The 24,351-nt window shown below is 37.9% G+C and overlaps 1 protein-coding gene across 4 annotated transcripts in view; it reads right to left on the bottom strand.

The window, feature by feature from the left end:
- Atp13a3 (ATPase 13A3) overlaps nucleotides 1–24,351 on the bottom strand; it is an 80,698-nt gene that overhangs the window by 44,115 nt on the left and 12,232 nt on the right. For 2 of the 4 annotated variants that reach the window (XM_075967521.1, XM_075967531.1), the window contains exons 3-10: nucleotides 12,712–12,810; nucleotides 10,611–10,784; nucleotides 9,674–9,856; nucleotides 9,391–9,461; nucleotides 7,817–7,897; nucleotides 5,802–5,871; nucleotides 4,345–4,479; nucleotides 2,179–2,251 (exon numbers count right to left, since the gene is read on the bottom strand). In XM_075967521.1, coding sequence (XP_075823636.1) covers nucleotides 2,179–2,251; nucleotides 4,345–4,479; nucleotides 5,802–5,871; nucleotides 7,817–7,897; nucleotides 9,391–9,461; nucleotides 9,674–9,856; nucleotides 10,611–10,784; nucleotides 12,712–12,762 — 838 coding nt within the window. In that variant the 5' untranslated portion in view covers nucleotides 12,763–12,810. Of the gene's footprint in view, nucleotides 1–2,178; nucleotides 2,252–4,344; nucleotides 4,480–5,801; nucleotides 5,872–7,816; nucleotides 7,898–9,390; nucleotides 9,462–9,673; nucleotides 9,857–10,610; nucleotides 10,785–12,711; nucleotides 12,811–16,401; nucleotides 16,471–24,351 lie in introns of those variants that run through there. The other 2 variants (XM_075967523.1, XM_075967527.1) reach the window with 2 other exon arrangements.

The following is a 24,351-nucleotide window of genomic DNA, read 5'->3' as shown; positions in this document are numbered from 1 at the left end:
TGTAACTCCAGTTCTAGAGACGCTGACAGCTTCTCCTGGCCTCCATAGGCACCAGGCATCAAAATATGTCAGCTGACTTGTTTCCTAACAACATGCTGACTAAGCACAGGTGATACAACATCCTCATCACACCTCCATGCTCTGGTCAATCTGACATCTTAAAATACAAGCACTTAAGTCCACACAGGAAATTTGGCTGTAACAGGCAAAATGAATTCAGATTTCTAATATTACACAGCAACTAAAGACATGAAAAATTTACCGTATTTTCTTTTCAAAGATATTTTAAATGCAATTATTTATGTCTTGCCTCTTCTCAATGTTTCAGTCTCTTAAATTATTAAAAAAATATACCAAGAAGAATTATTAAATATATAATAACACTTAATTCATTATTCCCTTGAAAATTTAAATCAGGCATTGAAATCCCAGCATTTGGAAGGCTGAAAAGCAAAAAGATCATGAATTTGAAGCCAGCCTGGCAAGAAGACCCTCTCTCAGGTCTCTAAAAACCTCCAAAAGCTGGGTGTGGTGGCTTTTCACTGAAAAAGTTCCAAAACTATTGTGCTGCCCATGCAGTCTTAGAGCTTGTAGCAGCAAGAGCAGAATTTCAAGATCATCTCCTCCGGTACATAAAAAGGTCTAGGCCAACCTGTGCTGCTATAATATAGAAACAAAACACACACACACACAAAACCACTTTAAAAGAATCCTACCAAAAATAAGAAGGCAGCGAGTGAGGGAGATTCTAGAGACAGAAGTGACCAGGAAGAAAGCAAAGAAGGAAGACTGCATGACTTGGAGACAGTCAAGAAAATGGAGCCTTTCGAAGGTAAAGCTCATACCTGTAATCCCAGCTACTTAGGAGGCCAGTGTTGCTAATTTAGCAATCCTAACTCAAAAGAAAGAGTGAGGGGCCTGGGGGGAGAGAAATGTGGAGAATATAAAAAAAAAAAGACTGATTTTGAATTCTGGAGAAATGAAAGTGGCTACTGCCTCCAAAGACCACGGCGTTATGCTATCCTTCACTTCAACATCTCAGACAGCTTATATGTCCCAAGCATTCTCCCCACAATCACTGTTTCCTTTTTACTTTGTCCCATGTAACAACACTACCCAACTGCATACATCTCTTGAGACTTCACTTTCAATTATCACATCTTGTTCAAGGCCCACATTTCAAACCCATATCCTTTCTTGTTAACTCCACAACCCTGTTCTTGATCTGGGTGATGCCTTTAGTATTGTTCCTGAAAAACCACTCGAAACATGGGAGCCAGAATTAATGTTTTTTCTGAAAGACGAACAGGATGAAATCTGCTTAAAGTCATTTGGTAGCATTTCAGCCTTTGGAGGCATCCAAATTCCTTAAAACCCTTCATCTACTTTCAGCACATGACTTGCTGAATTCCAGATCTTAGAAGAACACAGTCTGAAATTCAGGCCTTTGGGTGCTCCTCTCCTCCTCATCTTAGACTCCTCACCAATTTTCTTTTCCTCGTTTGTTGAGACAGGGTTTCTTTATAGCTTTGGAGCCTGTCCTGGAACTAGCTCTTGTAGACCAGGCCGGCCTTGAACTCACAGAGATCCACTTGCTTCTGCCTCCTGAGTGCTGGGATTAAAGGCATGTGCACCACCATGGCTTGGTCCTCACCTGTCTTTAATTTGGCTTTCTTCGACTTTAAAAAACCCACCGTGAGTACCTAAGAGCACAGCAGTCTAGTGTTAAGAAGTCCCTGCTTTCATAGTACTCACCACACTTCGTTGTTTATCATGTCCTAGAGCTTAGCAAAGAGCCTCTACATTGTACAATGTTATATAAAGGAACGAACTGTCCACAAATCTGGGAATCTAAATGTGTATTTTCAATTCTGAAGAAGGAAGAGAGGAAGGGAGAAGAAGAAATAATAGGGCTGGTGAGGTGGAAAAGAGTACAGGTGCTTGCCACCAAGCCTAATGACCTTAGTTCAATCCCAGGACCCACATGGGAGAAAGAGCAGGGAGTGTCGTGGGTTGTCTTCTGATCTCCATACATGCCACTCTACATACATACAATTAAATAAATAAATGCAATTTTAAAATATGTATAAACATATAAAAATGGTCTTACTTTACACAAGTATTTAATTACATGTTGTGTGTTCATTTACTCTTTCAACCCTCCTCTGATGTACTTACCTTCATTTACTCTACAAACTGAAACTCTCACGGTACTGTGAGTTGCCACCATATCATGTAACATAACATATTGCTGAAAGAAAAAAGAAATAAACAATATACAAATCGAGATAAATAAAAGAAAGCTCAATTACTGTGATCATTTTTTTACTATTCTGCCTATATAAAAGGTCAAAACTCATGGGATAGGGAGATGACTCCATGGTTACTTGCTTGCTACTTCTGGTGGCTTGAATGAAATGGCCCCCACAAGTCCACACAGGGGCACTATTGGGAGGTGTGGCCTTTGGGGTTTCAAATGCTCAAGTCATGCCCAGTGTCACTCTCTCCTCCTGTTGCCTGTTGATCCAGATGTAGAACTCTCAGCTACCTATTACTATGCCTGCCTACATACCATCATGCTTCCTGCCATGATAATGAACTAAACTGCTTAACTGTAAGTCAGCCCCAACTAAATGTTTTCCTTTATAAGAGTTGCCGTGGTCATGGTGTGTCTTCACAGCAATAGAAACCCTAACGAAGACACTACTCAAGTTCAGTTCTGAGCACCCATGTGAAAGCTAAATGGGCATGGCAGCCTGCCTATAATTTCAGCACTCAAAAGGCAAAGACAGAGGATTCCTAGAGCAACCTGGTTAGCTGAACTAGTTCAGTAAGTGAGCTCTGGGTTCAATTGAAGCCATGCCTCAATGAGTAGGGCAGAAAACAATCCAAGAAGATACCCAGGATCAAAATGAGGCCGCCAAGCACAACTGCACTCACTTATATGTAAACATATCCATGCACATACCCAAGTTAGAAATTCAAGAATTCCAATTTAGCTCAAAGATACACTTTAAATGAGGCAGTCTTGAAAACATAGGAATTATCTTGTCAACACTTCAATCTTTAATAAGCAAATATAGACACCTATAGCTTCTGAGTGATCATGTGATAATTTGATTCTAAAAACATCTAAGAGTGTAGCTTTGTGAGCATATGCAGTCTTAAATTCAAACTCTAGTACCACAAAAACAATAAAGTATTTGATTCTCCCCTCTGACCCAAAGGAAAGAGAAAAAAAAGGAAAAAAGCCAGAGCTGAAGAGATGGCTCGATGATTGATTAAGAGCTCAACCAACTCTAATAGAAGACCCAGGTTTATTCACAGCACCCACACAGTGGCTCACAGTCATCTGTAACTCTAGTCCCAGAGGATCCAATAATCTCCTCGGGCCTTTGCAGGCACCAGACACTTCAGGTGCACTGACATAAATGAAGACAAAAGAACAGTATACACACACACACACAAATAGTATGTCCAAGACCAAGCGTAAAGTATAAAGACTGGTTAAAGGCTACCCTAGTTACCGAAAGGGTCTGCAAGAAGCCCATAAAAGACCACCAGTCACGTATGCAATAAGCAAGAACGTTTATATATAAAAAACTGCGAACATTTTGGGGTAGCACATAGCGACCACCCAAGAGGTTCGCAGGCCCCTTTTTATGACAGATTAGGGGAATTCCAGGGAGGAGAAATTAATCTGGGGGTGCTGATTGTACTGTAGGTGGCTCTAGTGGTTAGAGACATTTTAGCAGCAGGGTAGAGAAAGCTATCTTTAGCTATAAAGAAGCTATGGTCATGTGCTAAGCCAACAAAAGGCTGTGGAGCACCTGCTAATTGGTTGCCCCTGAGTTGTAGTTTTCTGGAGAATTCCTTGCTCAGCTCCAGTCACCTTCAGTAAATCAAAACACGTCCCTGCTGGGGACTATTAGAAACCTGTCATGGCTTTGGTCTGGCTCCCTGGCCCTCTTAGCTATCTTGTCTAAATGAACAAACCAAAAAAAAACAAAAAAAAAAAGAAGAAGAAGGAGGAGGAGGCCGGGCGATGGTGGCGCACACCTTTAATCCCAGCACTCAGGAGGCAGAGGCAGGCGGATCTCTGTGAGTTCGAGACCAGCCTGGTCTACAAGAGCTAGTTCCAGGACAGGCTCCAAAACTACAGAGAAACCCTGTCTCGAAAAAAACCAAAAAATAAAAAAATAAAAAAAAAGGAAGTTTGTATGTGTACTTATGGAAATATTACGTTAAATGTATTCTATACCAAGTACTATACATTCTAAAAAACTTACAAGTTACCATAGAATGCAAATATACTCCTGAAAAATGTAAGAAATTCTGACTTACCTTCCTAATGGAATATAGTGAGCTTATAATGGATACTATGGACATGATCACAATGGCTAGAGCATAATAATAGTATTCATCAATGCTCCACAGGATAACACTGAACAGCTGGAAAATGTAAAATGGGTTGAGAACCTAAAAACAACAAAAGGATACATCGGTAGGCATAAATAGGATAACAATATGTATAAACATGTAGACTCTTCACCTCTTCACCATTTCACCAGAGATGTAGACAACCAGATACTTATAGAATGGGCTCTGTATTCTTGCTTCCCATTAAATAATAAAAATTGAGTCAATAAGCTTAAATTATTTGCATTCATTTAGATTCATACCAATGGCAAATACAGATTCAATTAGAAAAAGTTAACCTGTATGAATTTAGCTATTATTCTGCATTATACTTTTGGTTAAAGCTAATTTATTTGTAATAAATTTTGTGCTCTGGGCTAAAACAAAACTTTTAATCAAACAGAACAAATGTTTGCTTTTAATGAACTCCAAAGAGAAATTTACTTATATTTCAAAAGTTCACTGACAGACAAAGAGAAGATAAATATGTGACAATGGAGAAACTGCTTTGTTATCTCAAAGGAAACTTCTTGGTATTTATTCTCAAATAAAAGTAAGACTACAAAGCCCTGGTCGTGAACTTTATAAAATAGTATTTCATCTCCCTTAATTCCCTCCCAATGTCTTTTATGACTGCTGCTTTGTACCTTTCTAAGCACTTTCATGTATGTAGTACCATTTTACTTCAAACCTAAATTAAATATTAAGAAATTATTCCAACTTTATCCATAAATAAGTAGCAGGTAGAAATGTTTTCAAGATAAAAATCAAAGACAGCTACCAATAAGATACTCTCAAAGATCCGCCTGCCTCTGCCTCCCAAGTGCTGGGATTAATGGTGTGCACCACCACCATCAGGAACTTTTTTCTTTTTGGTCCTACATTTTTCAGTCAGTACACTAAACTATTTTTGCAAGCTGCATCAAATGGCTACTCATATTTCTAGTAAAGTATCTATCTAAAGCCAAAAACCAGAACAAAAGACTGGCAAGCCTTCCTGGGCTAGGCAGTTATTCACTAACTTCTTTTACATAGTCATAATCCTTTATTCACACAGTCAAGGCAGTTATAAACAAACCCTCACTATAAGAACTAACACTGTTCCTTTCATTTCCAATATGACACCACATGAAATGAGAAAAGGACCAAAGAGAATGAGAAGCTATATTAGATGTGATAGAAACACACACACACAAAGAAATCTGTAATAAAAATGCAAAATTATATACATTATAAATACTCTTCTACCAGACAACAAGTTTTCCATCTTAACTTTCCAAGTAAAATATGAAGCAAAGTTAAGCAGAAAACCAAGATTGAACCTTACACGTGACTCTCCCCAGTTGACGGGAACACATACTATTAGTTACACAGAGTCTTACCTCTTTAATTAGAAGCTTAAAAACAGAAGGCACTTTCACAGCAATTTCATTTACTCCATAAATCAACTTTCTATGACAGAAAAATACGGTAACTGTATTAGTAAATGATTTAGGAAAAGAATTATGTTAGATATAAGTAAGGCCAATTGTTCTTACGATTCTTGCTTTTAAAACCTTATGTTCCATGACTAAAGTTCTCTACTTTAAAAAATAAAAAATAACTCCTGTGTAGTTCTGGCACACACCTTTAATCCCAGCACTTGGGAAGCAGAGGTAAACAGATCTCTGTGAGTTCGAGGCCAGCCTGGTCTACAGAGCAAGTTCCAAGACAGCCAGGAACACATAGACCAACCCTGTCTTGAAAACAAAAAACAAAACAAATAAAATTTAAAAAGCTATCTATGCTATTTAAACCAAAGCAGTCGATACTGGTAACCAAACTTTTAGCAGTTTACATCATTTTGAGTCTCATTTTTACTATGCAAGAACCTTTTTTATTAGTCAATAATCATGTAAGTAAAAGACTCATTTCGTTATGTCTAAGCTGTCCTGAAAATTACTACATAGATCAGGCTGCCTTCAAACTCATTGAAATCCTTCTGTCTCAACTTCCCAAATCCTGAGACTAAAGGTGTAAGCCACGACAACTGACTCAAGTTCTCTTCTTGACAATTTTTTTGAAAGATTTATTTTTATTTCATATGCATTTTGCCTACCCGTGTCTACGCATCACATGCATGCAATACCCACGGAGGCCAGGGGAGCACATTGGATCCTCTGGAACTGGGATTACAGACAATTAGTTGTAAGCGGCCACGTGGGTGCTAGGAACTAAATCCATGTCCTCTGGGAGAGCAAGTGCTCTTAACCACTAAGACATCTTCTCTAGTCCCCAAACAGAGCAAACTGTATTGAGATTTAAATTACAACTTTTATAAGAAATTAAATTCTTTGAAGAATCTTACTCTACTTTTTTTCCCTAGGGAGAATATTTTACTAACAAAGTTCATTTCAAAACACTGCACCCTTGAAATCCTTCAGAAAAACACTTTCTTAAAGTTGCTTAGTGACAGGGGATGCTGCTGCTCCACTATCAGAGCCGCTGCCATTCATGCATAAGACCCTGGCTTCAATTCCAAATAACGGCATAAACCAAGCATGGTGTGGTACTTCCCGGGAAGCCCACCACTTGGGAAGCAAATGTAAGACCAGGAGTACAAAGACATCCATCCTTGACTACATACTGTGTGAAGTCAGGCTTAACTATGAGGCCTTGTCAATTTTTAAAAAATAAATAAAAGGGCCCCCCTCCATAAAATCTGGGGAGGTAGGGGGTGCGTGCCTCAGTGTAGGCTGTAGCTTGAGTAAGGCTGTAAATTCTACCCGATCCCTCATCCCTCTAAAACCCACAGGTTCTTCATTTTAATCTCCTGTAATGATTTGTATGCTATTATAATTATAGCCTTTTATAAAATGTTAAGCCTGAATTTTTTGTTCAAACATTGAAAAACACATTACAATAAAAATTCCAATTCAATCCAAAAACTACATTTATCTTTAAAATATGTAATACACTGGCATTATTTTTATACTTTAACCAATAACACACAAAAAAGCATGGCTCCAGTTTATAGTTTCCTGGTGGGAAATCCAAGCTCATGCTCACACTTCCCATATCAGAAAATCTAAGGTGCTGCTAATTTACAGAATACTCCATTATAATATGCGTGACTGAGGATGGCACTCCACATAAACAACATTCCAATTTCAGAGACAAGAAAATATGAGTTTTGCATCTTAGAATTGATGAAATAATAAAACTTTAGGATAGTTAACTTTAGCTTAATATTCTTATAATTCTTAAACTAAAGGAGTTTTGCTCAAAATATCAGTAAGGGCACAACTAACAGCATGTTTTGCTTAAGTACCTACATTATACGGTACAGAGTTGGCTATATATACACTTCTGAATGTAGGAATTTGAGAACAGATCTACTTTAGTTGGATAAAGTTACCTGTAGGCATGCATCCCCTTTGTCAGTCCTGCACTATGCTTTTCATAAATTGATGTACAAGAAACACCTTCATCCAGTCCCCTAAATAAATCCAAAGTTTTTTACTTTAAACAAAGTTTAAAATATCCATATTAATGCCTCATTTTGCTATATGTGTGATTTTAAAACTTCCTTACAAACTTCTTAGAAATTCTTAACAACAAAATTAGAAATCATGAGAATTTTAAGATTTCAAAGTCTTAAATAAAACAATGAATTGGTATAAGTCTCAAACACAGCTATGTTATCCACTGTATGTCATGGATCTAAATAATACTATGTAAGTAAATATACATTATCCTTTAACATTTTTCAAAGATTATGAGTCAGCAATAAAACTAATAAAACTTCAGATAAAGTATAACTAGCGAGAATTCTAAACAAGACTTGGTTTTTATCCTGTTTCTCCTTTATATTTTTAGTTTTAAATGAAGAATTCCTATTCATTTTCTTCCACAATGCACCAATTTAAATACTTTCCTGAACTACTACTACATATCTCCTTTCAAATATAGACCATAAATGTCTAAGACCTAACTAGGATGTTTTCCCCCCAAAAAACATAATTTTACTTATTTTAACTGTTACCAGTCAAACATTTCTAAACCAAGAGAATTAAACATATTAATCTCCTTATTCTCTACATTTTACATACAGGAGGAAAACTAAGCTCTACAATTTGTTGATGTCATTAGGGTAAGTTTAAATTTTACAAATTTCAATGGCTGGCAGAGACCAAACAATTATATTAGACATTCTTCCCATCAGAGCTGATGACTTCTCCAGAATGCAATTCAAAGACAGACTAGCAGTTCAGTGTTTAACAAGACTGCAGGACATTGGCATCTGACATCAGCATTTTTCCTTAAAGTGATGGTTCTTCAACTTTAGAACCAGGCATGAGAAAACCATCAGGCCCATTACAGAACAATTCTTTAGTATTTCAGGTAAAATTTCCAGGTATCTTAAGTATTCTTGATCCTTTTTCTATATGCACAAAACAAAATAAGGGATTATTCCAATTTGTCCTATCAAAGGTAACACAGTTACAAGTGCTCTTTCTCATTAGTAAAGTTTTCTAAGTAAGTATTCCATGATTCTCTGATGACAAATGAACGAGACTAACAACATAGGAAAGGTAAAGCTCTAGGGTTGGGGAGAGGGGCTCGGTGGTACAGTCACTCACTGCTTATTAGCATGTGTGAGTCCCAGATTCAATCCTAAGCCCAGTGCACACTCAAAACAAAATAAAATAAAATAACAAGAAAAAACAAGTAGAAAACCTAAGCTGTGAGGTATTCTAAAATTCTTCACGCCCCTCAGCCTCCCTGACAGCATGTTCCATAGGCAAGCACGAGCTTTCTAAATTTTATGTAAATTTTTCAAAGGTACAAGTTGCAGGTGAAACTCACTTTATAAGTGAATAAAGGTAATAGAATAAGTCTCTCTGAATTTATGTAACATTAGAATACAGCTTTTTTAAATGCATTTTCAAGATGTTCATAATATATTCTAAGCAAAAGAAAAATACTTACTTTAAGAAATCAAAATTGTGAATGGTATCATTCCAGAAATATTTTATGCTATGGTGGGTGAAATAACGCATCTGTAGAACACACATAAATATTACATCACAAGGCTTATCATCACTTCTCATAACATGTCATTTTTTTCTATTAAACTTAGTTTTATTTAATGGCAAATATTTTACAATGCATCTAATTTTAGCTCACATATAATTTTGCAAATTATGATCTACCTTTGATAATGTAGAACATTATGGTTTTTCAAAAAAGTTTTGATACTCCATCACAGTACCTGTTGGGACTGAGTCTGTGAGTATTTATTCATCTCGCATCTATTTTCTTCAGTCAGATTCTCAGTTAAATGAACAGCATGGCCATTAGAAACATTATTAACTACAGATTTTGCATTAAAATTTGGTTGATTTTCCAGAGGAAGAAAGCGAATTTTTGCACAAAACCACATTCTAAATTCATCCTTAGAAGAAAGGGAGAAAGGTTAAAAGTAAGTTATGCACATTAAATAACAGCCTGTACTTTTATGTAGAGTCTATTACTTAAAAATTTAGTCATCTCTTGCTGAGAGAGTATCATTTCCTACTCACTTAACATGAAAAATTTATGATCAACTTTAGCACACAGATTCCATAAAAGTTCAAAATTCAAGCCTTAATTTACTCACATATATAATAAACATTAACTATTACAGCCTCTTATAAAATGTTTTAAACTAGGGTTCTAAAAAAAAATTGTTTAAGACATAAACATCATACAGTCAAACCTGGCCTAATCAATGAGTGGTCAGTACTCAGGACCTTAAAAGACAATTAAGCATCTAATAATCCCCCGGGGCACAAAGAACTGTACGATAGCCTCATCCTATTTAAGACTTTTTAGCCTTATCACCACAAAAATATTCATTTCAGGCCGGGCGGTGGTGGCGCACGCCTTTAATCCCAGCACTTGGGAGGCAGAGGCAGGCGGATCTCTGTGAGTTCGAGACCAGCCTGGTCTACAAGAGCTAGTTCCAGGACAGGCTCCAAAACCACATAGAAACCCTACCTCGAAAAACCAAAAATAAATAAATAAATAAATAAATAAAAATATTCATTTCAAAGTCACACCTGAGAAATACTAATCATTCCAAAGTCCCAGTCTGTTATTCTGAATAGTTTACACAAAGACATTATTGAATAATCAACCAGCTACTAGTAATACATGCATGGACTTACAGTAGTCCTGAGCAGCACCACTTCACAGTCTTTAACTGCAGCTCTAACGCATGTGGCTTTCACTCGCCACTCAGGCATCCAATAGAGGAGGAGGAGGAGAAAACCACCAGTACAAATCACTCCTATGGAAACCATGGCAAGCTTCCAGTGGCATAAGTTATAGCCATGTATCTCCTGAACAAAAATGGCAATCACAAGATTAATGAGCAAATGATAAGAGATAAACTTATTTCCAAGATATGTATTTTTATATAAATTTTATTTTCAACTGATTATTTATCTGTTATTTTCAGTAAAACTTACTGAAAATTTCAGATTTAAGAGTAAAATTTGTTGAACATGATCTATATTTATCTCTAATAAATTATTTGCTACTAATTCAACTGTGTATGATTAATGAGAAAATAAGACAGATAAACTTGTTTCAAAGATACATAGCAAATCATATATATTTTATGTGTAGGAATGTTTTGCCCATGTGACTGTAAACCATGTGTGTGCAGTGCCCTCGGACCAGAAGGGGCTCTGGATGCCCGCTGGAAGTGGCATTACAAATGGATCCAAGTCTCCATGTGGATACAGAGAATCAAACCTGGGGTCCTCTAGAAGACTAGTCAGTGCTCTCAACCACCAAGCAAGCTCTTCAGTCCCATTCCTTGTAACTTTTATCATTTCATTTAAAACTTTTTTTTAAAAGTTTTTGTTTTGCAACCATTTCAGACTTACAGAAAACTGTACAAATATCAGTATTTCTTCTAGATCCTTCAAGCCAGTTTCCTCTGTCAAAACCAGTGTTCCATTACTGTCAACTACACTCGGTATCAGGATTTCACCAGTCTTTTTTACTTCCGTCATACTTTATGACACTACATTCACTGACTAATTGAGATGAGGATCTCAGATTGTTGAGATGGCTCAGACATTAAAAGTGCTGGCCATGACACAGGGTCTTACACTGATAAGTGATGTACCCAAGGCTGGCCTCCAACTTATGATCCTCCTGCCTCTGTGCCCTGCATCCAGGATTACAAAGCATGTATTACTATGCCAGGCACATTATATTTAGATGATTTTTTTAAAAATAACTTGCTAACTGTTTCAATACCACTGTAACTGATAAACTTTACTAACCCAAATTATTTTTAAATATTCTTGAATTCCCACCCACAGTGGTTGCCAAATAAAACACCTCAAACTGACAAAGGCTTCATGAAGTATACATGTTAAGTAAGCAGTGGAAATTTATCTGATGGCAGCGAGATATACTAAAACTTATTCCTTAACATGGTGGTGATACATGCCTATAATCTCAGCACTTGGGAGACTAACTCAGAAGAGGTTACTTGGGGAGCCCGCAAGATGTATCAGAACAAATGTTCTTGCCATGCATGCCTGCTGACTTGAACTCAATCCCTAAAGCCCAGAAAACTCCTGAAAGTCGTCTTCTGACCTCCACCACATGCACTCCAAGGCACACACGTACTTAATGTACACACAAAAATAATAAAGCATACATTTTTAAAATTTTAAAAATAAACAAGTCAGGTGGCAGCGGCACATCCCTTTAACCCCAGGACTTGGGAGGCAGAGGCAGGTGGATCTCTGAGGCTGTCTGGTCTATCGTGAGTTCCAGGACAGTCAGGGCTACACAGAGGAAACCCTGTCTCATAAAACAAAAACAAATAATAATAAACAGCAACAAAAACAACCACTTCAATTAAAACACTCAAGTCAAACCAGGTAAAAAGGCAAGTGCCTTTGATCCGTGGACTTGAAAGGCACATGCAGGTAGAACTCATGAGACTGAAACTGGCTTGGTCTATAAAGTTAAATTTCAGTTCAACCAGGGCTTCATGTTGACTTTGCCTAAAACAAACAAAATATGCGTGCAGAAGCGCACATGCACACGCACACACACACTAAATCAGGATACAAAAATTCATATGCATGTGTCAAGGATAGGCGTTTCACTAGGGATCAAACCAAGAGCCTCAGAACATTAGATGGACAAACACTCTACCACTAGGTTGTACCCCAACCCATGTTGGTTTTTCTTTCATTTTATCTTTTTACTCCTTAGGAAATTATGAAAGATAGTTACCATTTCATCTTCTTGACCCTTGTTGATAGTCTTCCTTTCTTCTTTGTCCATTTCTACAGGCTTGATAGGTGCTGTGCTTCACACAACAGGTGAAGATAACTGCAAGAACAGAAGAAACAAATGTTGCCTTTCTTTAAAAACAGATCTTGGCTGCCCACCACAACTAGATGGTAAAAGCCCACTGCTGATGACACCACACACTGAGAAATCAAGTTGGAACTCAGTTATAAACTGTCTCCCTGTGGAGAACTTTCCTAGCACCAGAAGGTGCTACTGGAGAGAAGTTATCAACAGTCTTACCCAGATATGGATTTTGTTCACTACAATACCAACCTGTCAGGCAAAACATCCTCATGGGTACAACAGGGTCATGACTATTATGTACAAAACTAACTACTTTGTGATCGTATTTGGGGCCCATTCCACAGGAAGAAAATCATGCTTTGACATGTAACCTGAGTCTCAGACCCTAGGGGGAACCTATTATTCTTGCTTTGTCCAAACTACCTTCCACATAGTTATGTTTATACCCACAGACTATTGCTGCTCTCAATCTTGGACAGAGATACACCTTTTTGCAGTTAATAGACTCATAACTGGTAGAATAAGTAACTGTTGAAAGCTCAACCCTAAACACCACATCTATATCACTCTCTTCAAGGCTCACATCATTGTAAATAGCAAGGGAAAAAAAGAACCCAAAGATGGGAAAACACTGTGCAACGCCGTCCTCTGCACACAACAGCCGCACTAACTCACAGCAGCAAATATGGCCATCATCATTCCCTCACGGGACCTGAGCATTAGCTTGGGGAGGAGGGCAAATTTCTTCAGTGGAATAGTCACTAGTAAGTTATCCTATCAACCATAATTAAACTGAATAATACCAAAATCAAAAACAGAACATAAAAAAATTTTTTTAAAGCTTGTTGAGAAAAAGTGTTCTGTGGAAGTGGGAGAAGAAGAAGAGGCAGGAGGATGGGTATGTCAAAACATACTATATGAAATGAATGAAAATATCAAAGAATGATTTATCTTTAAAAAATGTTAATAATACCAGGTATGGTAGTTCACAACTTTAATCCCAGCCCAGCATTTGAAAGAAGAATATCTGTGCATTCAAGGCCAATCTGGCTTACATAGTAAACTCCAGGCCAGCCGAGTTGCAAAACAATAAGATCTTGTCTCAACAACAAACTTTGTTGTGTTTTTGAGACAGGGTTTATCCGTGTAGTCCTGGCCTCCCAGGGCTTGCACTATAGACCAGGATGACCTCAAACTCAAGAGATTCACCTGCTTCTGCCTCCTGAGTACTGGGATTAAAGGCGTGCACCACCACCACCACTTGGCCAAACTTTCTTGGCAATAAAAATGGTGGTGTTGGGCTGGAGAGATGGCTCAGAGGTTAAAAGCGTTGCCTGCTCTTCCAAAGGTCCTGAGTTCAACTCCCAGCAACCACATGGTGGCTCACAACCATCTGTAATGAGGTCTGGTGCCCTCTTCTGGCCTGCAGGCAGAAGCATACAAAATAAATAAATAAATAAATATTTTAAAAAAATTTAAAAAAAAGTACTGTGCCTTTTTTTAAAAAAATGGTGGTGTTTTGCAAATGTCTTTAATGATCTCTCCCTATCCCTTTCTTAGTAATCTGTCCATTAACTCAATTTTCACACCAGACAAGTTTCATAGGGAGTAGAAAACAATCAGAGAGGATTGCTCAGTGTACCTGGTATCTATCAGACAAGGCTGGTTCAGTGTTATCCTAATAAAATTTTGGCTAGGAATTACTATTAAGTATGTAACACATTCAATAAGTATTTGTTAGGTACAGTAATCCCTTAAAACACAGACCGGGGGTACACACCTGTAATCCCAGCACTCAGAATAACCGGAGTCTGAGGCTAGTCTGAGCTACTTAACCTTGATGAGTTTCTTCCTCTCCCTACCTAACACACTCCCAAAAAAAGGCTGTGAGGTTGGTTTTCTTGCTGGTGCTTGTTGTTTTAACTGTAATTCAATTCCGTTCCATGAAGTAGTTTAGCTCAAGGTAGATGAATAAGACTACCTATCCTAAAGCTGGAGGATGAAAAAAAGAACTCAGATTGTTATATATCTGCAGCAGGTATGGATTAATGAAGCATACTGTTCAGGTCGTAAATAGCGGTGAGTCAAAAACTGGCATATTATTGTGACTGCAGAACCTGCAAGTACTATTTCTGAGGAGCTGGAGAACCTGCCTAGGGTTCTTAGATAACTAAGTGTTCTCCCGATGAGCTGTATCTGTATTCCCCAGAAGACTTCCAGTGAGTTCAACCAACCAGGGAGCAAATATATTTGAGAAGAGGAAGCACTTGTACTCGACATGTACACTTTTTTACTGTCATGAATAGCAAAAGAACATGCATGGGTTAAGTGCAAATAGTATACCACATTGCATAAAAAATTAAATACCTCGGACTTTAGTACCTGGCAAATCCTGGCATCAGTCCTCCACAAATATCAATGGCCAGTTACATATAAATTATCAGTTCTAAATCTCTTCTCTGGCTGGCCTGGAAATCACTATATAGGCCAGTTTGGCCTTGAATTAACTGAGATCTTCCTGAGTGCTGGAATTAAAGGCATTTGGCACCACTGGGACAGTTCTAACTTATAATACAGTATTAATACATAAACCCCTGCACACGGACAATAAATTATAAAATCATACAGGAGAGACTAAATCTAAAAAGTCTGAGTTACTGCTTTAAAACAAGGGTAGAGAGCTGGTGGGATGGCCTCACCACACAAGCCCCATGACCTAAAATTTGACATTGTGAATCCACAACGGAAAGGTAAGAGTACTGGGGGGGGGGGGGGTGTACACGCTCACAGGCCCGTAAACAAAACAAACAAAAACAAGCAGGGTTTGTCTCTGCAGAACACAGTGCAACACTATCATCTCACTCAATTTAGACTCCATATGTTCCCCTAACTAGTATACATCAGATCTGGCACATAGCAGACAATCAAAAAACACTTGTTTGACCGTTACTGTTCGACAAAGATATTTCTGTTAAGACAGCAATAATTTTTAAATGACAAAGAATTTTAGACTACTCTCTATATAGAAATGTTTAAAATCCATTTACCAATCAAAAATATTAAACCGAATGTCACTGCAGAAATGCAGTAGTTTTAAAAGTATCTAGTCCAGCTTCTCCAAAACAAGTCATGCCACCATCCAAAATCCTTTGGACAATTTAGGAATATCTTCTCAGTCTATGGCAGTACTTCGGCACTAAAGCATACTTAACAGTCATCCCAATATCATAACAATCCATCAAATCAACGATTTCAAGGGCTGGCTATCTAGAAACAATTAAGCAAGCCCAGCATTGTTCCCTGTGATAAAGATCAGTAGTCAGGGCCTGAACTTGTAGTAAGGCCAGTCCTGCTTTTGTCTTCAAAGGTATGTCTCCACTAAAGAACACTGGACTAAACTGGGGTTCATTAAGCTCAGCACCACTAAGGATTTATTGGTAATAATTTCTGATAACCAATTTTAGTTATTTCCTATCACCACATTTACATAAAGAAACTACTTCTAGTCTTTAAATTTAAATTTTTATTATTATTGTGTTTGTGTAAGTGCAAGTGGGTATTCCACAAAGTGTGTGGAGGTCAGAGGACAACAGAGTCAGTTCTCACCCTCTCTCCAGTGCCGGATATTGAACTCAGGTGTCATCAGACTTGTGAAATAAGCACTTTTACCCACTGAGCCATCTCACCAGCCCCTGCTTCCAGTTTTTACAATCTTCAGTTTCAAATAGTGATCAGATTTACCCCCTGTCTAAAACAGAGACAAAATGCATAATGATTTAAAGAATGAACATCAGGCAATGAAGGAAACTGGTAACTGAGCACTGTGAAGCTAACACAGCATGCTCTACACTTGCTCCAGTTTACTGAACAGATCAGGAAACTCAACTGGGTCCAGCAATCCCTAAGCTTCTAAGGCTGGGAGTCAAGAGAAACACATTAAGTTGTGTCACCAGAAGATCTGCACACAAAGAGCAACCCTGGGTAAGGCTGGCCCACCTATAAAGCTAGAAGCTGGAAAGTGGAGACTGAGGATCAAAGTTCAAGGTCAGCCTCAGCTACTTGGAGTAGCAGGCCTGCGTGAGCTACAAGAGACCCAGGAGAGAGGAAAAAACAGAGGGAAGGAGAGGATCTGAAAAGGGTCCCTAGTCTTTTTCTTTTTTTACAGGATCTCACTATGTAGCCCAGCTGTCCTGGAGCCCACTATGTATGTAAACTGTAGCGCCTGCACTATAGGATGGTAGTCAAGCCAGGAACTAGGCTGCAGACTTAAAAACACGCGCACACAGAGACACGAGGACATGGGTCATCCTTGAAACAAGAATGCCAACTTTATTGTGTTCTAGGTAAGCTTATATAGGGATCTTATATAGCCACACCCCAGCTTTCGGGATCTTTCAAGCTGCAGGCCTCACCAGAACTCACTCCTCTGCCATCAAGGTCTCAAGCTCAGAGCAGCTGCAAGCACATGTAAACAAGTTGTTTTGCTCAGTTCACTTCAGCAGGCAAAGGGTCTGTGGCAGGCAAAGAAAGTCAAGGGGCCAGGGGTCTGCAGCCCCCAACAGTGGACCAGGCTGACTGCCTGTGTGCTGGGATTAAAGTTAAAGGTGTTCATTCACCACACCTAACAATCCCATCTCCTTCCTTCCTCCCTCCCACCCCCCCACCCCACCAGCTGCCAGTCTTCGGTTGAGTACTTATTGATCACTTGCCAAGATATGTAATCAAAGCTAGCTCAAACTTATGGCAATCTTTTTTAGCTCAGCCTCAAAAGTACTGGAATTATAAGGAACAAACCAGTATGTTAAGGTGGAATTGCCATTAAAATTCAATGTCTTTACTGGGCCCACAAACTATTTAAAATTTTTCCCCTAAATTTAACAAGTATTAACTATATTCCCAAGATTTTGAGCAGTAAAAAAGCATATCAAGGAATACTCCAATTCTTCTTGACTTGCATGGTAATTTATTTTCCTAAACAATCACTGACCATGTTATATTGCAATACTTTATACAAAAATTACTTCTCTACATGTCAACTGCTTTAAAACATAATTAACACCTTACCAATTTTAGCAAAATTGCAACATTAATTTAAATATAAAGCTGTTCTAAAATTCACCCATTATCACTAACTTCAAATATATTATACACCTCCTAGGAAATTACCAAGGATTAACCCTTCAAATACACTTGAAAAACTCATAATTCCAACTCTGCTTACATTTAAAACATGCATATTATAAATGTAAATGTTTATATAAATAAACCTTTCAATGACTCCATAAAGAATATAAAAGTATCTTAAAATACAACACAACCAAGATGCATATTAAATACTTTTCTGACAGACACCCACATAAGACATTTCCAGCATTAACAGCAAGCTTCAAAATTACATTAAACAAAGCCTTGTCAGCTTGCTAAAGTGCATTTTTTCAATTAAGTCAATTTCTTTATCACAGAAAATAAATCTTACCAATAACATATATACCATTATTCCTCTGAGATCCTGATACTTCAGCTTTCAAAAACTGGCTCTTCGTATAAAATAAAACCAAAAAAATCCATACAACACTAGAATTTTATGCCAAATATAGGTTCTGTTTAAATTCCTTTTAAGATGATTAAGATATTAAAATCTAGGACTTTTTAATTCAGAAACTTTAAATGGGTTTTAGAAGATATACCTTCTGTTCTTTGTCACTGGCAGAGCTCCTACTGAATAAATCCTATCCTGCTAGCACACACAAGTTCCGGTCACAGTGTATGCCTGAATCTTGATGTTATCTAAACAGCAAAGGGTTAGGCTATTGTCCTTAACCAAACCCTTCCTTGAATTTATAATGAAATGGATTTACTTCACGGGGTGGGGGAAAAAATGCAGTGAAGAACAAAATGAAGCTATCAGAACTAAAACTCACCAAGTTTAATATAATGCTTACCCTTCCCCCATTCCATAATTTCTAAGAACTGATTGTCTTTAGTCTGTTCTAAAATGGTCAGACCCTATTTCCTAAAACAAGACAAACTGGCATCAACAGGCAGAGAATCCCCCAAACCTCTTAAGACATCTTTGCTTTCTAATACAGTAATAATGTAATAATTCAGAGCCAAATGTGGTGTATACATCAGTAATCCCAGCAATCAGGAGACTGAGGCAGGAGAATAAGTTCAGGTCAGTCCAAAATAAAAGGAAATAAAACTTCTTAAGCCTACCTAGAATTCTCGAAAAATTAATTTTACAAGGTTCTTTAGAGTGATCATTAACTCAAGTAAAACATCAAGGATAGCAATTTTAAGTACTATAATTGTATTAAGTATTAGTCCTGCATTCACTGTAGAGTTGTTCTGACCTCTACATACATGCTCTGGCATGTATATGCTTGCATCCCCCTGTGACATACACAAATAAAAATTTTAAAATAAACATTTAACCCCCATTTTTTTGAGATTAGGTCTCTCCATAAGGCCTAAACTGGTCCAAATCTTTTGCCTTAATTTATCATGTCCTGAGATTACAGGCATTTATCACTCCACCCAGCTAAAAACCAAAGGACACAAAGGAGGCATCAAAGATCCTGAATTATAAATACCACAACCAGCATTCTCAACTTATTTCATTTTCAAATTTATAGCACCCACAACAAATCCACAACTCAAAAGTTCTATTTTGTGCAACTGAAGCAAAATATGCCCTGGTACATTTAAACTAATCCAGCCCACAGAACAATCTTAATCTTAGTATCTACACAAATACCTATGTAAAAAGAATAATAAAATCTTAATCTTCCAACCAGAGTAAGCAAACTATGACAAGTATGAGGACAGAAGTTAACTTCAAATCAGCTAACAATAAAAATGACATAATATAGCTTAATGAATACGTGGAAATTTTACAAGGATACCAGCTAAATTTTAACAAAGGTTCACTCAATACCCACTTTATCGCTTCCATCTCAGACTTTCTCTTATAATACACGCTTTTGTTTCTGTGTTTAGGCTTAAGGAAGGCTATTGTGTCCAATATACACCAATCCAAGACTGTATTTACATTTGTCAAGTGAAGTCTTTGGGATTAATATGAAGAATGAGTACAGCCTTCACTATTTTTTAATCACTTTTATTATACATACACACACACACACACGTACTATCTTTTAAATAAGCATTTTTATTTAGAATTATCCCACATGCTTAATACTGTCCTCATGAGACAAAATAGTTAATCTAAATAAAAGTTTAGATTTTATTTGTTTATTTAGGTTTTTAAAACAGAGTCTCAAGTAACACAGACTGGTCTTGAACTCCCTACACAACTGAGGCTAGCCCTGAACACTTGACCCTCCTGCCTCTACCTCCAGAGTACAAGGATTATATAGGCATTGCCACAGCACCCAGTTTATTCTACATTTTAAAAAATGTCTATTTAAGGGCTGAAGGGGAATGGGAGAAAGGGTGAGTGAGGGAGTGAGACAACAATTATACATATATGAAATCACCACATTAAAAACTATTATTTTGTATGCTAACCAAAAACTTAGTTTTAAAAATAAAACTGGGAATGGCGGTGCATGCCTGTAATGCTAAGTGCTTGGGAGAGAGGTAAGAGGATCAACAGATTCAAGGTATCTTCAGCTGCACAGGGCATTTGAACTCAGCTTCAACTTCATGTGATAGGGACTAAAAAAAAAAAAAAAGTAGAAGTTTTCTTATCTGATTCAATTATTCAAGTCACTAGGGTCCTAGAAGTCTCAAATCTTTCTCATGTATGTGACAGTTCCAAACTTCATGTTCAAGGTTAAAAGTTATCGAAGTGTTAGTTATAACTACATAGGTCTCAAATTCCTACCCAACCATAATGAAAAATGCTACATCAGGCAAGAGTTTGAAACAGATATAAAAACTAGCAGAACATGCTGGGCATTGTACGCCAATCCCAGCAATGGGAGGCGGAGGCTGGCGGATCTCTGAGTTCAAGACCAGCCTGGGCTACAAGAGCTAGGTCCAGGACAGGTTCCAAAGCTACAGAGAAATGTGTCTCAAAAAAAAAAAAAAATGGGGGCTGGAGAGATGGCTCAGTGGTTAAGAGCTCTGCCTGCTCTTCCAAAGGTCCTGAGTTCAATTCCCAGCAACCACATGGTGGCTCACAACCATCTGTAATGAGATTTGGTGCCTCTCTGGCCTGCAGAGATACATGCAGGCAAAGCACTGTATACATAATAAATAAAATTAAAAAAAAAACTAGCAGAATAAAACAGCCTAGAAGGAAAACTGCTTCTGACACCTGAGATAAACTCTGTGCTATGGTAAAAAGAGTAAGGGAGTTTAGTTTTCTTTCTGGTAAAAACACCAGTTGATAAACTTCCATTTCTGCAATGCATGGCCAATATGAAACCTTCAAAACACTCTCCCTGGATCTCACTTGTCTCTTTACTGTCAGCATTTTTCAAAGTTACTTTCACGAGCACACTGTCTTTTACTTTTGTTTAACTTATTTTGTAGTGCAGGCTTGCCTACAACTCACAACCCAGGGCCTCGCACAAGCTCAGCAGGTGCGCTAAGCTACAGTTAATTAAATTTATCTCTTTTCTGTTTTGGTTCAGCTGAGTAAAAGTATTAACAACCCATAATACAAATATGAGGAGCATCAAAAAATTATCGTTTGGTTTTTGTTATTTGTTTTTCAAGACAGCGTTTCTCTGTTTAGCCCCGGCTGTTCTGGAACTCACCCTGTAGACCAGGTTGGCTTCAAACTCAAAAGATCTGCCAAGCATGTGCCACTACTACCTGACTGCAAAGTCTTATTTTATTGAATTCATCTATAGAATAAAGTAAGCAAGTGCATCATCATACTAAGAGTAGAATAAACTCGGTACAGTGGTACTCACATTTAATCTCAGCACTCAGGAGGCAGAGGCTGAAAATACCTGTGAGTTCAAGGTCAACCTGCTCTACAAAGGCAGCTCTATAAAAACCCTATTTGTTTTGTTTGCTTTGTTTTGTTTTTTTTGGGGGGGCGGGTTCGAGATGGGGTTTTAGTCCTGGTTGTCCTGGAACTCACTTTGTAAACCAGGCTGTCCTCAAACTCACAGAAATCCATGTCTCTGTCTCCCAAGTGTTTGGATTAAAGGCATGCACCACCATAACACGCCCAGCTCTGTTTAGTTTTTTGTTTGTTTTGTTGTTCTGTTTTTGGTTTTGAGACCCTGTATCTTAAAAAAGGGAAGGGAAAAAAAAAAGCATAGGCATTATGTAAAACTTGTTGCATTCTTTCACCTGTAGGTGGCAATCTAATGTTGCTAAGGAAAAAGGAATAGATGAAGTTAACTCAAATATTCAGTGGTTAAAGATGAGCTATATTATGCACCAATTTGTTTAGTTAAAAACTCAAAATATCAGTATGAAAAGGGGTTGCTTTCTGAAATGCCAAGTTCACCTGTCTCAAGAGAAAAAATAAGATAAATAACAAAAACCATAATGAGGGCTGGGCGTGGTGACACAGGCCTTTAAAATTCCAGCATTCATAAACAGAGACAATCTATGAGTTCAAGGCCAGCACAGTCCATAAAGTGGGTTTCCAGGCCAGTCAGAGCTCAATAGCGTGATCCTCTCAAAAACAAAAAAACAGTCTCCGAGACACATTCATATTGCCCTCCCACCTCAGGACCTTTTTCCAGGAGGTAAGCAGTGGTGAGAAAGTCCACCCCACCAACCTCAACTGCTCAGTGATAGCTGATGTGAGGCAATGGCTAAGAGCCCTTTGTGGACGAATTATTCAATGGTTATCAGCTGATTATGCTCAATCACCCAACCTCACTGCCCAGGAAATATCCACTGCCTTGGCCTCCCACAACCAGGCCAGGAATGCAGTAGCACCCAGCTTAGACAAGCTTGCCCTAAGGACGGCACCAGCGCTGATATTTCAGAAGAATCCTATGACGATTGTTAGTTAGCTTGTCTAACAGTTGTCTAAGCTTAATCACTCAAAATGATACATGAAGGTCACAAAACAGACTAAAGGTGCTAGATCCTGACATTTAACAGTGTTTCTAGGGCAAGATAATTAATTAGGTAGGTGGTGAAGGGTCTGGACAAATCTGAATTTTTCTTTCTCACCTTTCCTCACTACTTAACGATATTTGAATTTGGCTTCGTCTGCCACCCATGTACCTTTTAATTAAATTTTTACTGCAGGAAGGAAGGAAGGAAAATTATGTGGTAACTTAGCCATTAAACAGGTGATAAAAGCAAGAAACAGGTATGGTGGACCCTAATACAGATATGAAGAAATTATTCTGAGGAGGGTAATAGGGAAGTAGTAACATTAACAAAGTATGACTCATGTTGAAATTCACTACTTTACAGGTCAACTTAAAAATTTAATTGTAACAACAATAACAACAACAGATGAAGCCCCTAGCAGTGGTGGGGCATATCTGCAATCTCAGCACTTTGCAAGTAAAGCAGGAAGGTCTGGAATTTAAGGCCATCCTCAGCTACACAGTGGCTTGAGACCAGCCTGATGAACAACAAAGACACTATCTCTTTTAAAGAAAGAAAGAAAGAAAGAAAGAAAGAAAGAAAGAAAGAAAGAAAGAAAGAAAGAAAGAAAGAAAGAAAGAAAGAAAGAAAAGAAAGAAAAAGATGGAAGGAAGGAAGAGTAAGGCTGCATGTGAAGAGAGAGAGAAACGGGGGGGGGGGGGAGGCTGTGCATGGGCACATGGCTTTAATCCCAGAACTAGGAGTCAGAGGCAGGCAGCTCTTTGGCCAGTCTGAGCTACATGGAGAGAAACCATGTCTTGAAAAACCAGCAAGAGTAGATTTGGAGTTAGTAGTGGTGGTGCATTGGTGATGCATACTTGTAATACCAGCACTCAGGTGGCTAAGGCAGGTAGACTATAAGTTAAAGCCATCCTGGGCTACATAAGATCTTTCCTGCCTCTTAAAAAAGATCAATAAAAAGAACATCTATCTTTAGTATACACAAACCCTTGGGGGTTTGATCTCTAACAAGAGAAAGGGAAGGGAGGAAAAAGAATTTACACCGTCTTTATAGAAAAACAACTTAAAGCATCTTTATGGATAAGCTTATAAAATTAATTAAAAAAAATAAAATTAATTTATGTGGAGACCAAGATAGCTCTATATAAGAAAAAAGAAACATGACTAATACAGCACTTTTGTATCAAAAACTTACATGTATGTATTTAAAAACAAGCTATGAGGCAGGAATCACTAGTGGTGCAAGGCTTTTATCCCAGAACTCTGGAGGCGGAGGCAGGCTAATCTCTGTGAGTTTGAGGTCTGCCTGAGCTACACAATTCCAGCCTAGCCAAGGTTTCATAGTAAAACCCTGTCTCAAAGAGGGAGAGTGGGAAGAGGGGGAGGAATTGTAGACACACACCAAAGTGTTAATATTAACTCAGAAAGTATAAGTATTATAGAACAGAGATCACAAGTATCCTTCAAGTTCCTCTGCATAATTGAATGTAAAATTTGTTCATTTTCCCCCTTTAAGGATGACAGTGGGACTTGAATAAAAAAAGTTATTTTAAA

The sequence above is a fragment of the Microtus pennsylvanicus genome, chromosome 1, assembly GCF_037038515.1.
Source record: "Microtus pennsylvanicus isolate mMicPen1 chromosome 1, mMicPen1.hap1, whole genome shotgun sequence".
In the NCBI taxonomy this organism is placed as follows: domain Eukaryota; kingdom Metazoa; phylum Chordata; class Mammalia; order Rodentia; family Cricetidae; genus Microtus; species Microtus pennsylvanicus.
This window is presented reverse-complemented; position numbering and strand designations above follow the sequence as displayed.